Below are 17,993 nucleotides of genomic sequence, written 5' to 3'. Positions count from 1 at the left end.
TTAAATCATGCCAAATGTAGTTCTTCAAAAATGTTACTCATTTTAAATCTTAAAACTTTTTTTGGGGGGGTGAGTGGGATAGAAGAGATATGGGTCTTTCATTAAGCCAACAATAAGCAGCAAACATCACATACATCAACTTCAAAACATCATACAAAACAATCACCTAGCTACTAATCCACACACCCTCGACAGCTTCAATATAATTACATACAATATCTTTTACCTGATTCAAACCACCTAATCAAGCTCTGTTACATACAATATCTCTACCTGATTCAGCCCACCTAATCAAGCTTTATACATTGCAGACATATTCCTGATTTTCCTAATGCCAACACATTATTTTCATTTGTTCAATTAGAATGGATCTTCCCAAGTTTCAGCTAGCATTCCCAAAAGTTACTTAAATTCTAATCTACAATTGATCGAAACTTTTAAACACGGTCCACTAAAATTCTCTTGGATGAGATAACCTCTTCCCATTAACAATTATGCAAACAATTGCATTCTTTCTAGCTCTTATTCGAACATGAAAAAACCTGGTTATCTTTTTTCTTTTTTTCTTTTTTTTGTTAAGACAACTTTCATTAATAACTGACAACACAAACAAAAGCAAACAAAGGGCAAAGACATTTCAGAACCAATATGTAGAATTAAAACATCCGTAACACAAATCAACCAGAACTCGAACACCAAATAAGAACAGACAGCGCCAAGACATGCAAATACCAACAAAACACAGAGAACTCAATAAAACAAAACAAATAGCACCATCAAGCCATGAAAACACTTCCCTTCAAATGCCAAACTTAGCTAACACATCTGCTATCCAAAACTTTTCAAAAGAGAAATTGTAACCTAAAGTTCCACTCTTCTTACTTCTTTTCTTAATTAACTACAAAAGAAGGTATTATTTCAAGCCTCTCAATCCAAATATGCTTCAAAAATTAGTCAAACAAGGCCTAATTAAGTTGGAACTTCTCTTGGTCCCATAATTCAAAATGGGGAAAAAGATACCAAAAGGATCTAAAATATTAACCTCCATTTTAGGACTTAAGGATAAAGATCTCTTACCTGCTTACGAAAACGCTCTTAAACTTAGTTGAGCAAATATTTTTTATAATTAAAAGTCAGAACAACAAAAGAACATCTTGCACCACCCATTTTCCCTCTGTTTTATGAACAACCAAATAAGGAAGAATGAGAAACACAATGTTACAAGTTCAAAACCACAATAATTCGGCAAATCATGATAAGATACAAATCATGCACTACTTGCAACTGAACATGGCATCGAGAAACAGTGAAAAACGAATAAATTGTCAGAAGAGAAACACGAACACTATCAGCTTTTTAAGAAATCAAATAGATGAAACCTAGAAAATGAGAATAAAAACGGATAAAGAACTAATCATTCCAAGAAAATGTCATTATCAACCATGTAAATGCCAGATGAATCTTGATTGTAGTAGTTGTTGAATCAATCACTAAAACAAAATGAAAGTGGCAAAAGATAGACCAATTAGTATGATTTTCAATAAGACGAAGCTAACAAAAAGCAGAGAGAGCTCTATTAAAAATCGGAAATGAGAGTCAACTCCAAATCAAGGAAGCGATAGAGTAGATACATTTAAGTACTGAGAAGATCGCCATTAACAATCGTTACAATGTCGGCGGTAGCGGTGAGAATGAGAGAGACTTTTGGGCCAAAAAAATAAAAAAATCAAGAAAGGAAAAAGGAAATAACATCACACAGTCTTTTTTTAGGTTTCCTTATTAAATTCCCCTACATCTGGATTTGATTTAGGTTTTGTAAGCCAGCAAATAGATTGACGAGGAAGAGAGCTGCACTCCAATGGTATCAGTTGGCTCGAGGGACGTCGGCGCCAGTGGAGTGAAGGCAGCAGCTAGGGAGCCAAAAGCAACACTAAACAAAAATATCCTCAGCGACAATAGGTTAGCAACTCCAGAAGAAGGTCGGGATCATACCGTCTGGCCAAGGCATCTTATTAAACATAGATATTATAATATTCAATATTATTAATCATACATATTTAATTAGTTATATTTAAAAATATAATAAATTATTAATACAATTTATTATTTTAATAAATTATTTAATATTATATTTTTATTTTAATAATAATTTTAAATTTTAAATTTTAAATAATATTCTTAATATATTATTGAAAATTTAATAAATATATCTTACAATTATAGTATAAAATATGGATATTTTACTCATATAAAGATGAATATTTGTTTAAATCATGTTTAACTTCATTTATCTCTTCCAACTCTAACGTGTCACTGTTCACTTTCGTATATATAATATATGTAATTTAAATTAAGTTTTAATAGACACCGCTTTATTATTTAATTTATATAAGATAACAATTATTATAAAATATTATCTTACTATAAAATATATTTTGATTGTCAAAAGGAAAATACTATTATAACATTTTGTCACAAATATATTTATGTTGTGTATCATTTAGAAAATGATTTCAGGAAAATTTATGAGACAATAAAAACATTTTATACAGTAAACGTAATTTAAACTTACTTAAAATTTACACTAATATAAACTAATCCCTTTCTATAATTATTTTAACTGTATTTAATTGACTTAATTCAAATGCTAAATTAGTGCTCGACGAGGCAGCTTAAGGAACTTCTATGATATTTATGTATTATTAATTTTTAAAATTGAAAAGGGAGCATGCATGCAAGTTAATATTCTCATGCTAATTTCTTTTTTTTCTCCAGAAATATATCAAAATCACCAAAATATTAAATAATACTGATTCAACAAAATGATTAGAATGCAAATAATTGGAAGTATAAAAGGACATACGAATCCAAAGCCTCAAAACCCTTCTTGGAGCAAGCCACGACCAACGGATATAAAGAAGTAAAAGGCGAGAACAGACCTTCTGCTTCATTAACGAGATTCCCATGAGCAGCCTCAAACTCGTGCAACATACCAAAAGCTTTCTGTAGATTCCCCAATGATGCATGAGCATATATCTTCCCAAGGAAAGATTCAGGGCTAGGAACCTTCTTTTGACACAGCGAGCACCGAAGGATTGCCCAAGATGCATCCAACAGGTTTGAACTATAGGTCCTACCTGCAGTTGCAAGTGCTGAGACAATCAATCCTTCATCTACTGAAAGCAAGAAAGGTGGCCTTGCATTTTCGCCTCAAGCAATCCATTTGGCCATAAACTCCAAGGCATAAAATGATAGCTTGCTATTGTCTGCTTGCATTACAGCTTCTGTAAGATAGTTGCACAAACTCCAATTTGATTATAGACCTCTATTCTGATCTGTTTTCTGATAAGACCCGATAAATCAAAGTTAAATAATCAAACATTGAGCAAAAGGCAACCTCCACACTCAAAACAACATTTTGCAACCAATAAGTATCTAACCTGCACCTCTCAATGAGAGTAGCCAGAGTGTCAAGCTGGCCCTGACTAACACAGCAAGCTATGCATTCTGTAAATACTTTAATAGACAACTTATAACCGGATTGTAAGGCCATATCTATATATTTCAATGCTGCTTCAACCCCTCGCATCTCAAACAGCATTCCCATAACCAAATCATAAGATTCATCATCAGGCAGAGATTCCTTTCCACCTTGCAACATCGTGATAGGGACAAAGTGAAGGGTGACAACACCGATTTAATATCACTAGTGTTTAGAATGTAATTCCAATAAACTTAAAGCAGTATCTTACCGATGCAAGGGACATCCTATTCAAACACAAATGCATATCCTTACAGAGTAAATTTATAAAAGGAATTTTAATCTTCAAAAATAAATAATGCATCACCCTTTCTGTCCCAATTCATAACCCAATTGCGATCTTTATCCAATTGTCATTCATCTAACATCACTAAAATTCACCAAAACAACATCAACCAAAAACTATGAACCGTCAACCAAAGACAACCACACAATCTCAAATATAGAGGATTCAAATTCTCATTACAATTAAAAATAAAAAGAAAAAACTTACAACTAAATCCACGTTTACAATTCACATCACAAATTTGGAGTGCAGCGTAATGAATTTTATTTTTAAAAGAAAATGAGAACTTTTTTGCTCCCATCTCATCTACTAACTCAAAACGAAGTATTTAGGGAACTTTCAAGCAAAAGGGTAACGAGAAATCAAGTTTTAAAAAGAAAAGGTATAGCACTACTACATCCAACTAACCGTTCAAGCAATTTCTCAGCAGCTTCAGTTTCCTTAGCCTGACGCGTGGCCTTTAAAATCAAATTAAACGACCCTAAATTGGGAACAAGCTCAAAATCATCCATTTGGGCGACGAAATCAAGTAAATCCCCAGATGATGCTCCAATCATCAAATTAGCTCTCAGATAATGATTAAAAAGATTAACATCAAACTTAGCTTTCCATTCTCATCCAGCGATCGAACCCAGAACTTGAAAAGCTCTTTCACTTCAGTCAAGCGTTGTTGAATCATCAAATCGGCGAAATGGTTCATTAAGCAGGCGCGTCGATGGACTGGGAGGGGTACTGAATCCGGAGTGCAAGGACTGGCCCAAGAGGCCTAGGGGAGCAAGCAATTGGACCGGGGAGGTTGGATTTTGGGCGGCATTAGGATTCCTCCATTTCTCACGGTATAGAAGGGTGTAGGGAGGAGGGTTGATTGAATAGAATGAAAATATTTTGAGATAATCGAGTTAACGAATCATATTTTACATCTTAATTTGATTTGAAATTTTCTTGAATCGAGTCGAGTGAAATGGAATTCCAATCGAATAGAATCTAATATATTTGTTCGAGTTAAATTTTAAAAAATAATTTTAGGTTCTTGTAATCACTGTCACCTACCGTAATAAAATTTGTCTACAGTAATCAAATTTTTTGTTACCTTTCATCACTTCATAAATTATTTATTAATCTTTTATATACGGGTTAGCTTCTTTACTTGCTTGTTGTTTCAATTTTCTTCATATTCTTGTCACTATATATTTTGGAATTAAAAATATATTAAATGTAAAATATGATTTTTTATTAAAATTTATTTTAAAGATAAAGTGTGAAATTGATACCAATATAAAATTTTAACACGAATATTTTATGACATCATTAATAATTCAATTTTAATATAAATATTCAATATGATTAAACAATTCAATAATATAAATAATATAAAGTGTGAAATTTAATTTAAAAATATAAATAGTAGATATAACTAAAATTATTAATATTTATGTTTAGGATTTGTTTTGGATAATTTTAATTTTTTATTTGGGAGTAAAGAGTGAGAAGTAAAAGTTTAGGTGAAAAATAAAAAGTTTTGGAGAGTAAAAGTTTGAGAGAGTAAATAGGGAGAGTAAAATTTTGGAGGGAAAATATTAAAAAAAAAATAGGGGGGATGAGTTTGTGGTAGATGGAGGGCTGGGATGGGAAGGAAGTAAAAGTTTTGGAGGGAAAGTGGGAGGGAGTAAAAATTTAGGAGGAAAATAAAAAGTTTTAAGAGTTTTTAAGAGTAAAATTTTGAGGAAAAGTAAATGGGAGAGTAAAATTTTGGTGGGAAATGGATTTTGGGTAGATGGGGGGTTGAGATAAGAGGGAAGTAAAAGTTTTGAGGGAAAAATAAAAAGGTTTTGGAGTTTTGGGTAAAAATGTAAAATATTATAGTTTGATATTCGAATTATTCGAATCTGAAAACTCAACTCGATTCGAACTCGAAATTAAAAAAAAATCGAGTTGACTCGAATAGCTCGATTCGTTTAACTCGAAATTTGAATTTTTTTTTATTTTTTCGAGTCGAATCTAATTTTGCTCATCCGTAGAAGGGTGTCTGGTTTGAGTTCCAGGGAAGTCAGTCGACCCTAAGATTGAAATTCTTGAGAGAGGAAAGAGAACGTGGAAATGAAATTGATTTGGTTTGCTTAGACTAAGGTTTGAGTTTGAGTTTGAGTTTGGGTTTGGGTCAAAATTGGCCATTTAATGCTGGAAAACAAATTTGAGGATATCAATGAAAAATTTATTAAATAAATTTATTCAAAAAATTAGAAGGACATTTAAACTACATCAAGGTCTCAACACAAACTTGAGAGTCATACTTCAACTAAACATGATACCAAACTTTTGGTAGTTAATGGCTTGCCCATATATCTCCTCATAATACTTCAATATATTCTTAAAGTCGATATGTCCGAATCATTAATGTTGAAGAAAAAGAAGAAAAAACTATCATCAGCAAATAAAAGGTTGACACGCTTGACATTTGTTGACATGTAGAAATGACATATAATTCTCCTTTAGACTCTATCCTTTACAACAGGAAATCAAGACTTTCAATATACAAAATAAATAAGTACAGAGACAATGAGTCATTTTGACACAACTGATCTTACTCCTATGGTAAGAGACAAAATAGCTAACAATTGATACACAACCCATCAAGAATCAAAGCTCATATTCAACATAAAATTTTAATGCACTCAATTGTATGCTTTGTGAATATCAATCTTTAAGGTTATCTCACCCATTCAACCCGGCCTTTATTCCTCATATGATGGATTAACTCAAAAGCAACCAAGACATTATCCATGATCAAGCAGCCTAAAATAGATGTTGATTGCATAAGTGAAATGACACTGGGTAAGATACTTTTCAAGTTATTAGCGAGAACTTTAGGAAGGATTGTATAGACAACATTACTTAAGGCAATTGGGTGAAACTCTTTTATACAACTTGATTTGTCTTTTTTAGGAATCAAAACAATTAAATTATCATTAACCAAAGCAAGAATTCACCTCTGTTGAGCTAAAAGCAACACTAAGTAAAAATATCATCAACAACAATAGGCTAACAACTTTAGAAGAAGGTTGGGATCATACCATCTGGTCAAGGCGCCTTATTAAACATTATTAGCATATGCTGTAACCGATTTCAGTTAAGTAGCTAAGTTGGTCAGTAGCAATTTACTCTTCCTTGTATGTGTATAAATTCACCTCACATGTTCTCAATCAATCAAGCTTTTCTCTCAAGGTTATTCATAAGAATTTAGTTTGCTCTGTTCTTACTTTTATAAGAATTTAGCTTACTTTTATGAACAAATTAAATTATTACGAATAACCTTGAGAGAAAAGCTTGATTGATTGAGAACATGAGAGGTGAATTTATACACATACAAGGAAAAGTAATTAGTTGCTAACCAACTTATCTATTTAACTGAAATTGGTTACAACATACTCTAATAAACATGGATATTATAATATTAAATATTATTAAACATACATATTAAATTATTTATATTTTAAAATATAATAAATTAGTAATATAAATTTTATTTATTTTAAATAATATTCTTAATATATTATTGAAAATATTTATATTTTAAAAATATATATTACAATTATAAATATTTAATAATGACTATTTTGTAGTATAAAATATAGATATTTTAATTATATAAATATGAATAATTGTTTAAATCTTATTTAGTTTTATTTATCTCTTTCAATTTTAACGTAAGTATTCACTTTCATATATGTAATATATGTAATTTAAATTAATTTTAATAGATACCGCATTATTATTTAATTTAGATAAGATATCAATTATCATAAAATATTATTTTACTATAATTTTTTATCACAAATATATTATTTAATTTAATACACTACTATAATTTTTTATCACAAATATATTTATATTGTGTTTATTTTTACTAATAATATTATTTAATTCAAAAAAATCAAACAATAAAATATATTTTATACAATAACATTGAAATAAATGCAATTTAAATTTACTTAAAGTTTTACAGTAATATAAACTAATCCTTTCTATAATTATTTTAACTTTTTTTAAAGTTTATTTTAATTCTATTATTAACATTAAAAAATCCACATGAAATGATAACCTTTTGGTGGATCATCAAATGATAATCTTAAAAACAGGACAACGTTGAAGTATGATATAAGAATGTAAATATATGAAAATACATAAATATTGATTACTTTATTGATTCGTGTCGAATCTAAGCTCAACGAAAAGGCTGAAAAATAAGGAGCATCACACACAAGAAAAAGCAAAACACATAGTGACAGCACATTGATTAAAACTTGAAAAAGTAGCTCTAAAAGGGTCCCAATGCTAGGACCCTCATCACTCCATCCTTACTTTCACAGTTACTTCAAATTTACCTTCTACCGTGGCGTGGAATGGTAAACCGTTCTAATCATATTTTTACCAATTGAATTAAATTTTAATTAATAAAATATTATATTTTTAAAAATATATATATTTAAAATTTGAAGATTATAATATTAAAAAATAATTTTATATTTTTAAATAAATTTAAATTTGAATTTTGTGAAACAAAACGAATTTAAATTTATTTGAAAATTGTGTGACTTTTCAACCTAGGTTAAAAAAAATGGAATCATTCCATGAATATATTATATTGCATGCAATAATACCAACATACATGCACATGGTTTATGCTGGAAAGAAGGAAAAAAGGGTCAAATACATGACAAAAACCTTTTTTTTAAATTAGGAACGTTGCACAGTTTGCCATGACACTTTAAAAGAACATAAAGCAAAAGAAAGTGAGAAACATTTGAGAGATTTTTACAAATTCATTTGTATGTGTCTACCTATGCCAAGTAATTAGTATATGTTTTCATAAACACTTGTTTTAAGATAACTTACTGTAATAAAAAGGGTTCTATATATCAGATACAGACACTCACCATCACCAGTCACACTACCCACCGTCATTCTTTTTTGTTTCTTATCTTGTTGTTGGTCTGGAAATCTCTCCACTCTCTCTTTTTGCTTCCAAGTTTTGCTGCTAACAGTATATCTTTGAAAGTCAGTTGATATTACAATTATTCCCTTCCCAAACCTTGCATCATCAATCATGGTTCCTTTCATTTATGTTGTTCTTTTCTTAGCCATGTCTGGCCATTCAAGTAAGTTTCTTGGTGTTTCTTTGATTTTCTTTCTTTCCATTGGGCAAAAGACCACCTTTTTTTTTCTCTTGTTTTTCAACTTCAGATCCATAACTCAAGATTTCTGAGATCGGTTTTTCTTGTTTGATGCAAAGGGAAACAAAAGAAAAGGGGAAAAAACCCCCATTCTTTTAAAAGAAGATATTTTCAGCTTGCTTATGAAAAAATTGGAAGTGTTTTTTAGTTGTTTATGGTGTCTACAGGTGCCAACTATTGCTTATGTAAAGATGGAGTGAATGAGCAAACACTTCAGAAAACCCTGGATTATGCTTGTGGAGCAGGAGCTGATTGTACTCCAATTAATCAAAATGGTCCTTGTTATAATCCCAACACTGTGAAAGATCACTGCAATTATGCAGTCAATAGCTATTTCCAAAAGAAAGGTCAAGCTCAAGGAAGCTGTGATTTTTCAGGCACTGCTACTGTTAGCGTTAATCCTCCTTCAAGTAAAGTCCTTCTGACCAACCCATTTCAATAAATGTTTTTTTTTTCCTTTTTTATTCCTTGGATTTTTCATAATTTTCTTTGTGAATTGCAGATATTCCCTCTACTTGCAGTTTTCCTTCCAGGTATGTTCACTGGAATCTGCCCACTTTGATGAAACTTACTTTGGGATTTTTCATGTTTTCAATTTATCATTCATCAAGTAATATTTTGTTCTTTTATGTTCTTTGTTTGGTATTTCACCAAAAAATTTATGCATCTTTAACATTGTATATGTTGTGCTAAATTTTACAGTGGCACAAGCACAACACCATCCACAGGGACTCCGACAACTCCGAGTACAGGGACTCCGACAACTCCGACTACAGGGACTCCAACAACACCTACCACGGGGACTCCTACCACAACACCAACCACAGGGACTCCTACCACACCAACAACGGGGACACCGACAACAGGGACAAGCACGGGGATTCCTTCCACGACACCCACCACGGGGACAACCACCGGCACAACCACCGGGTCTCCAACGGTGTTTGGTGGTGGCACCACCTCACTTGGTCCGTCGGGAACAACCACCGGCATCAATGATCCAAGTCATGCTGTGCCTCTCTTCACGAGCACCAGCAACAACATTCTCTTCAGCCTTGCTGTCACACTTTGGATTCTGGCATACTATTGGGCTTGAAAAGGTTTTAACATTCATGCACTTCGACATTCATGCATGCATGTATGTATGTATTTATGTATGTAGTGATCATTTTAGTAGTAGAGGTAAAAAAGATGCGTTTTTGGGCATGACCAGTAATATTAATATTTAATTAAGCTATGGATGTAGTGATCATTTTAGCTTTTTTTTCTTCCCTTTTTGTTTGATCTTTCTTTACCTGCCTTTATGAAAAAGAGTTTTGGAATTCGATGCCCTTTTGAGTGTTCACTACGACAGGCGAATTTTTTAGACTTAATTAAAAACAATTAGGTTGCAATGCATAGCCAAAATGTGTAGATTCTTCTTCTAGCCCATATTCTTTTACTTTTGTACATATATTACAAAAAAAAACAATTTTGTTAGAAAAATATTAAAATTTTATTTTTCAAACAATGAATTTTATTATAAATATACTTATCGTTTTGATAATTTTATTTTTAAAAATTAAATAGCTTAAATTATAATTTTAAATAAAATTCCAAAATAAATTATTGATTATATTTAATTTATAGTATTTTTTCCATTTAATCCTAATATAGGTGTGACATGAATAAATATTTGATAGGGTTTAGGCATATTTCAGTATTAAAAAATATTTTTCTAAAACATGTTTTTGGAAAAATAAACTAATATTCATATTTGAAAACCATAATTTAGTACATGTGAACCACCGACTTTTGGGTTAGTGAAGGAATCGTGATAATAAAATGCCATTTTGGGGGTTTAGACTTTAGAAACAAATCCATTTCGTGCTTTTGTTAAAAATTTTCAGTCATAAAGCATGAATTGGTGGATGGGGAAGTATTCTTTAAATATTATTAAAAATAATTAAATATAAAAAGTTTTGTTTGGAGATAATTTCGAACTCGGAACAATAAAAATAAAATATTTAATTATTTAATAATTTTATATCAAAATTAAATTATACAATATACAGAAATGATGATAAGATATAAATCACAATAAAAATATAGACCAATGTTTACACATAATGGATTTTATATTTTCCAAGACCTTACCTTTATCAGAAAGCTAAATCCTAATTAGTGGTAGGTTTATTTTTAAAAATTATTATCAATAATAATTATATTTTGTTTTGATTTTTCTTCTTTTTCTTTTTAATAAATATTGGTGCAAATATATATGAAATATTTAAATTTCAATTTAATCATAATATTAACTTTGATTTTTTTACTTTTATAATTTATTTTCATTAAAATCTTCTAAAGAATGTCAATTAATTAATTTTACATAAAAGTAATTTAATAACTTCATTTCAAGGTTAATAAATAATTAAATCAAATATAAATTTAAAATATTTAATTCTAATAAAATCAAATACAACTTTTAAGGAAATTAAATATATTAATTACATAACACTCAATATACAATTGAATTTTTATTATTTTATACCTAAAAATGAAAAAAATAATAAAGGGATTTATGAAATTTTCATCAAAGTTAAAAGTATATTTTTACACTAAATTGTATTTTACGCAAATAATTAAAATATTATTTGGTTATTGAAAATGGAATCTAAAAATAGATTTTCAAAACCAAAATTATAGGAGTAAAATATTTCGGCTCCTATTTGAAAACTTTTAGTAAAGATGATGCTCTCTCTCTCAATAATTTAATAAAGGGTAGGAAGAGAATAGTGAAGTGAAATCGTCAGAAAAGATGAGATGAAAAGTCAAGCCACGCCACTCCACTTTAATTAAAACTCAGCTGCCCAGCTTCGACACTTCATTACAAATGTTTGAAACGTGTCCTACTTTTATAAGACTTACTATCAAATTTAGATATTTCACTTTTTCTCTTAAATATTTATTTCTATTATTTTATGGTCTACACTTTTCCATTTCACATGGGCTACAATATTTTAGGGTACATGAAGCAAGGTTAGTTCAATTTTTATCTTATACTTAAGATTCATTTAGTTTTTTTTTTTAGTTTATTTTATAGATCTAATTTTATTTTCAATTAAAGAATTAAAGAATATAATAATATTACTATATCATCACTTAAAAATTAAAATATTTTTAAAATTTTAAAAATATTAAAATTGAGTATCAAAATTTTGAAAATTAAAAAGAATACAAATACTAAAATGTTTTATATATATATAATGATCAATTTATCGAAAAAAATAAGAGAAAGTTGAGGACTATTTGATAAATGGATATGGATGTGGTGGAGGGACGAGATTTCCTCCATTGCCGGTTGAAGCTTCCAAATTGAGCATGTTGCTCCTTCAAGGATATTCCTCCATTTCCTACAAGCATCAAGACGCAATAAAATGGAGAAGTTGGTTCACTCCCAAACGTGCAAGAGCTAAACCTGATCGGGAGGATAGGAGGTGGGATCCCAGATTGGACTTTTATTGTCCTGCAAATGGCAGTAGAGACTCCGATTCCATCATTATTGTTTCCTTTGTTAATTTCCAGCCCTGTCCGTATTAGGAGGATTTACACTACCAGACCTCGCTTTACTTCTGCTTACTCTTCTTTCTGCTGGTCTGGGGGGAAGTGCTCGCTTCCATTAAGAAGCCCTGAGTTTTCAGTTTGATATTACGGCTCGCTAACAACATATTTTGAAATGCAAGATCATATTATTTTGCAAGTTTATACTAAATTATCTATTTATTGGATAAAGGTGAAGTTTACAGTACTTTATTTTATTGATAAATAAGTTTATTTTTCTAATAAATTAATTTTATTTATTTTATCAGATAAATAAATTGAATTTGGAAAGAGCGATAAGTAATTAGTTTTTTTTTTAATAAAATTGACACGAGAAGAATAAAAATGAGTTTTCTAACCGCATAATTAATTTATTTGACCATTTAACTTTAGTCATAGTCATTTTAGTCCATTTAATTTTTCGTTGCTTTTGGCTTTACCCATCTTACATTTGACAAAATATTTTTGCGGCCAGAAAGATGCTGGAAGATGGAGCCGATTGGAGAGTAGGCTCCGGATCCAAAATCTCAGTTTGGACAGATCGATGGCTTCCAAATGGGCTAGGGGAAAAATTCACGAAACTGTTATTACAGACTCAATTGATAAGGTTTCTGATTTGATCACACTAAACCCAAAGAGATGGAATGAGGAGGTTCTTACTAAAGTTTTCTCAAGGGAAGATGCTACAACAATCGGATGCGAGCCAGTCTCTTGATTGGTAGAGGATGAGAGACTCGTATGGGCCGACGACAGAACAAGTGAGTATACCGTTCGGAGTGGGTATAGGACTCTTATAAGTCAACTACTATAGACAGTAATGCTACTGATACAATAGAAATATACAATAAAGTTCGGCAACAAAAAATCCCTTCCAAAATAAAGATTACATCCTGGCGTATTCTACATAATTATCTCCCTACTGCCTATGTTCTATACAACAAACGGATAGCGCAATCACCAATATGTCCAAGGTGCGGATTGTGTCCAGAGTCTACAATTCATGTGCTGTAACAGTCCGGTTTAGACCCTAGTCGAAATAGTAGTTTCGGGATCACAAATTCGAGTCAAAAAAATATTTTAAATATTGTTTTATGTGCTTATAATATGTGAATTGACATGTGTGAACGTTTCGTATGAAAATTTAATCGTTTGTGTGCTCAATTTGATAAAAGGACCTAATCGCGTAAAATGTAAAGGTGGCCTTCTAATTGTTAAAGTGTCTATTTAATATGTCTTTGTAAATGAAAGATCCTTATGTTGATATTTGACCATTGTAAGCTTGAGTGGACATTAATGACCTTGTATGTTAATGTTTTAAATGTTTATAATGCAAGGGTAAAATTGTAATTGATGAATTAATATATGATTTATTAAACAAAACATAAAATTAGGCCATTTTTATGTCCATCTAGCTGAATTTATCAAAGAAAAAGAAAGAAAAGAACTCTTAGGGTTTCGACACTTTGATTGTTGATTGAGGTATGTTTTGATCCGTTTTTGATAATTTCTACATTTTTGCGATCGTTGCTTTGTATACTATCAAGCTCATGTCTTAATTTCTGATTTTGTTGATGATTTTGAGTTGAGCCCTTGATGAAATTATGAGTTTTTTGAAGTTAGTTGATAGAAAATGAAAGATGTATGTTGGGTTAACATGTTTTGTCTTTGAATTTCTGATGATTTTGAGTAATTTGGGATAAATTGTAAAAATGACATTTTGAAGGAATAAAATGTGAAATAAATGAAATATGTGGACTTATATGAGCACTAGGAGTATTCGGCCAAACATATGTCTAAGGAAATTTTGAGTATTTTGTGATTTTGTGAATTCGGGACTAAAATGTCAAATTGTGAAAATGTGAGGGCTAGTTTGTAAAATTCCCTAAATGTATTTTTGGATTGATTTGAATGAATGTGAGTTTGAATAAGTTAAATTTAAAAGAATTAAAGAAAACGGAATTAGACCAGAGAAAGTCGAAAGTCGTCGAGTAACCGATTCTGTCTATCCGAATCCGTACGAGGTAAGTCTATATACAAATAAATGTATTTGAGATGGTTTATTTATGCTTATATGCTATTGAACAATGATGAATGACTATGTGCATTGATTATGAGATATCTGAGAAAGAATCGACAAGTTCCGATGTCTGAAAAGCCCCGTACGAACCTTAAGAATAGTTAGGATACATATGTCCTGACATAGGATTTGGCTAGTTTGTAAAATTCCCTAAATGTGTTTTTGGATTGATTTGAATGAATGTGAGTTTGAATAAGTTAAATTTAAAAGAATTAAAGAAAACAGAATTAGACCAGAGAAAGTCGAAAGTCGTCGAGTAACCGATTCTGTCTATCCGAATCTGTACGAGGTAAGTCTATATACAAATAAATGTATTTGAGATGGTTTATTTATGCTTATATGCTATTGAACAATGATGAATGACTATGTGCATTGATTATGAGATATCCGAGAAAGAATCGACAAGTTCCGATGTCTGAAAAGCCCCGTACGAACCTTAAGAATAGTTAGGATACATATGTCCTGACATAGGATTTGGCTAGTTTGTAAAATTCCCTAAATGTGTTTTTGGATTGATTTGAATGAATGTGAGTTTGAATAAGTTAAATTTAAAAGAATTAAAGAAAACAGAATTAGACCAGAGAAAGTCGAAAGTCGTCGAGTAACCGATTCTGTCTATCCGAATCCGTACGAGGTAAGTCTATATACAAATAAATGTATTTGAGATGGTTTATTTATGCTTATATGCTATTGAACAATGATGAATGACTATGTGCATTGATTATGAGATATCCGAGAAAGAATCGACAAGTTCCGATGTCTGAAAAGCCCCGTACGAACCTTAAGAATAGTTAGGATACATATGTCCTGACATAGGATTTTCGATATGTGATATCGTGTAAGACCACGTCTGGGACGTTGGCATCGATTTGGTATTTACGTGTAAGACCACGTCTGGGACGTTGGCATCATATTTGATTTCGTGTAAGACCTTACCTGGGACAGTGGCATCGATATTTGATTACATGTAAGACCACGTCTAGGACGTTGGCATTGTACGAGCTTTGTAACGCCCCTAACCCGAATCCATCACCGGAATAGAGTTATGAAGCATTACCGGAGTTACCGATTTATTTATCAGATATTTTATTTCGTCTAACGTTCATATTTAGAACCAATTAAAATCAAACATATTGTCCCTTAAACATACTTATTTTTCTCGACATGTTTTACTTGAATATATTACTCGTCTCAATATACTTAATTTCCTTGTATCAACGTATAAAAAATAATCACATATTTACATGTCATGATAAATATCATTCTCTTGCCATTTCCTCATAAACATAAATCAGGTAATTCATTATATCGATATTTCATGCATTTAAAAATACAATTCAAGTTACACTAACTTACCTCATTGATTGTTCATGTTTATAATTTTATTAATCCGATATATTTTCTTTTCCACGTTCAAGTCTTGTATTCGAGTCATCCGGATCTTTATACACAAATTTGATCGTCATTTTCATTTATTTCATGTTCTAATACATTCAATTAATGCTCTAAACAAAATTACCATTTTCCCCTAAACTTTTAATTAATGACGATTTCATCCTTAGGCTCAAAAAATAAAATTCTTGCAATTTAATCCTTATTTCCAGCAGTTATTCTCATACAAATTGATAACAACCCATGAATTCGATAAAATATCAGAATTTTCCATAATTTCAACACTTTTCAATTTAATCGTTAAAACATATTTTTCCCCGATCTTAAACTAAATTAATAATTTCATTCAATTTTTACAATTTTAAATAATAAAATAATTCATTTCATGCAAATTGGTCATTTCTAAGATTTTTACAAAATTGCCCATAAAATTTTACTTTTATTCAATTTAGTCCCTGAGCCTAAAACATGCAAATTAGCCATGCTAGTTGAATATTCATACATATTTTCTTTATTTAATTCAATTTGATTCAATTCAAATCACTTTTAGTTTCCAATATTTTTAACTTGATTTTCTCTCTCTTCCAGCTTCTATTTCTTGAATCTAACTTGATATTCTAGCTTCCCATAGTTACCTTATTATTTTTCTCTGTTGGTAACCATGAAAATTCTTTTGATTTCTAGGTGAAAATGTTGAATTTTTTGTGGAAGGACTAAATTGTAAAGAATGAAAAGTTTCTTTCTTCTCTTCTCTTCTTTCTAACGTGGGATGCATGGACAATGATGGAGTGTGTGTGTGTGGTTTTTTTATCCATACAGACATATATATATATATATATATAGACTAAATAAAATAATAAAATAATAAAATATCTTATTAAAATATTAAATTAATAATAATTATCTAATTAAATAATTATAAAATATCATCAACATCATCATTACTTTCTAGATTTCTCTCTCTTCCAATTGACCATTTTGCCCTTTGTGATCTTTTAAAATTCCATTCTTGATTCATCACTTAATTTGGTAAAATTGTAATTTAATCCTTCATAATTCTTCACCTATTCAATTTGGTCCTAATTCATCAATTTTCCTTGTCCTTAAAATATTTGCACTATTAGTCCTTTAAAATTTTCATATTTACACTTTAATCCTTCAGATTTTAAATATTTACTCTTGGGCCACAAAACTTTTCTCACTTTTACAATTTAGTCCTTTCTTGAATCAATGTCATAATATACTTCCCAGTGACATAACTTAATTTTCCTCTTCTTGTCACTTTATTTCCTTATTTTACTATATTAAGGATAATATCTTACTGTAGAAATTTTCAGTGTGTTACAAGCTTTCCGAGCTATCCGCGTATCCTTATGATTCCGAACGGTTTAACGGGCATTCTGAGAAACGAATGAATATACGAGATGTGTATTCGATTCAGGTATGTTTGAAATGGATACTATGTTTGTGAACAAAGGTAAGTATATGTACAAGTGATGATATGTGATATAAGTATGAGAAAGTAAGTTATTTGTGCAAATGAATCAAGTATATGAGAAATGTACATGAATTATGTGGTTTGTGATAGTATTTGACTATGGAGTATATGTATTTAGATGATGTTTATATGCTTCAATTGATAAGTTTATTTGTATATGGCTTACTAAGCTTTTGAAAGCTTACTTTGTGTGTTTCTCAACTGTTTTATAGATATCGTAGCTATCGGGAGCCTGGGGATCGTTGAGGTCATCACCACACTATCAAACTCTATTTTGGTACATTTTTAAAAGTGTAAATTTGGAAGTATGGCATGTATAGGCTAGAAGTAGTTGAATATGTGTTGTGAAGTGTATATATCTAGCCGTGTGATTTGGTTTGGTTTTGGTT

The 17,993-nt window shown here is 30.4% G+C and overlaps 1 protein-coding gene and 1 pseudogene across 1 annotated transcript; one reads left to right on the top strand and one right to left on the bottom strand.

Annotated features, from left to right (window-relative positions):
- Positions 1–2,745: 2,745 nt before the first annotated feature.
- LOC108476818 (pentatricopeptide repeat-containing protein At1g26460, mitochondrial-like) lies at positions 2,746–3,661 on the bottom strand (annotated as a pseudogene).
- Positions 3,662–8,568: 4,907 nt separating this feature from the next.
- LOC108476877 (PLASMODESMATA CALLOSE-BINDING PROTEIN 3) lies at positions 8,569–10,380 on the top strand. The gene is made up of 4 exons (XM_017779237.2): positions 8,569–8,983; positions 9,226–9,468; positions 9,561–9,591; positions 9,761–10,380. Exons 1-4 carry the CDS (start codon positions 8,932–8,934, stop codon positions 10,152–10,154), a joined length of 720 nt encoding a protein of 239 aa, XP_017634726.1. The 5' UTR covers positions 8,569–8,931; the 3' UTR covers positions 10,155–10,380.
- The last annotated feature ends 7,613 nt before the right edge of the window (positions 10,381–17,993 follow it).

Source organism: Gossypium arboreum, chromosome 12 (assembly GCF_025698485.1).
Source record: "Gossypium arboreum isolate Shixiya-1 chromosome 12, ASM2569848v2, whole genome shotgun sequence".
In the NCBI taxonomy this organism is placed as follows: domain Eukaryota; kingdom Viridiplantae; phylum Streptophyta; class Magnoliopsida; order Malvales; family Malvaceae; genus Gossypium; species Gossypium arboreum.
The sequence above is the reverse complement of the archived record's forward strand: the minus strand, read 5'-3'. Positions and strand labels throughout refer to the sequence as shown.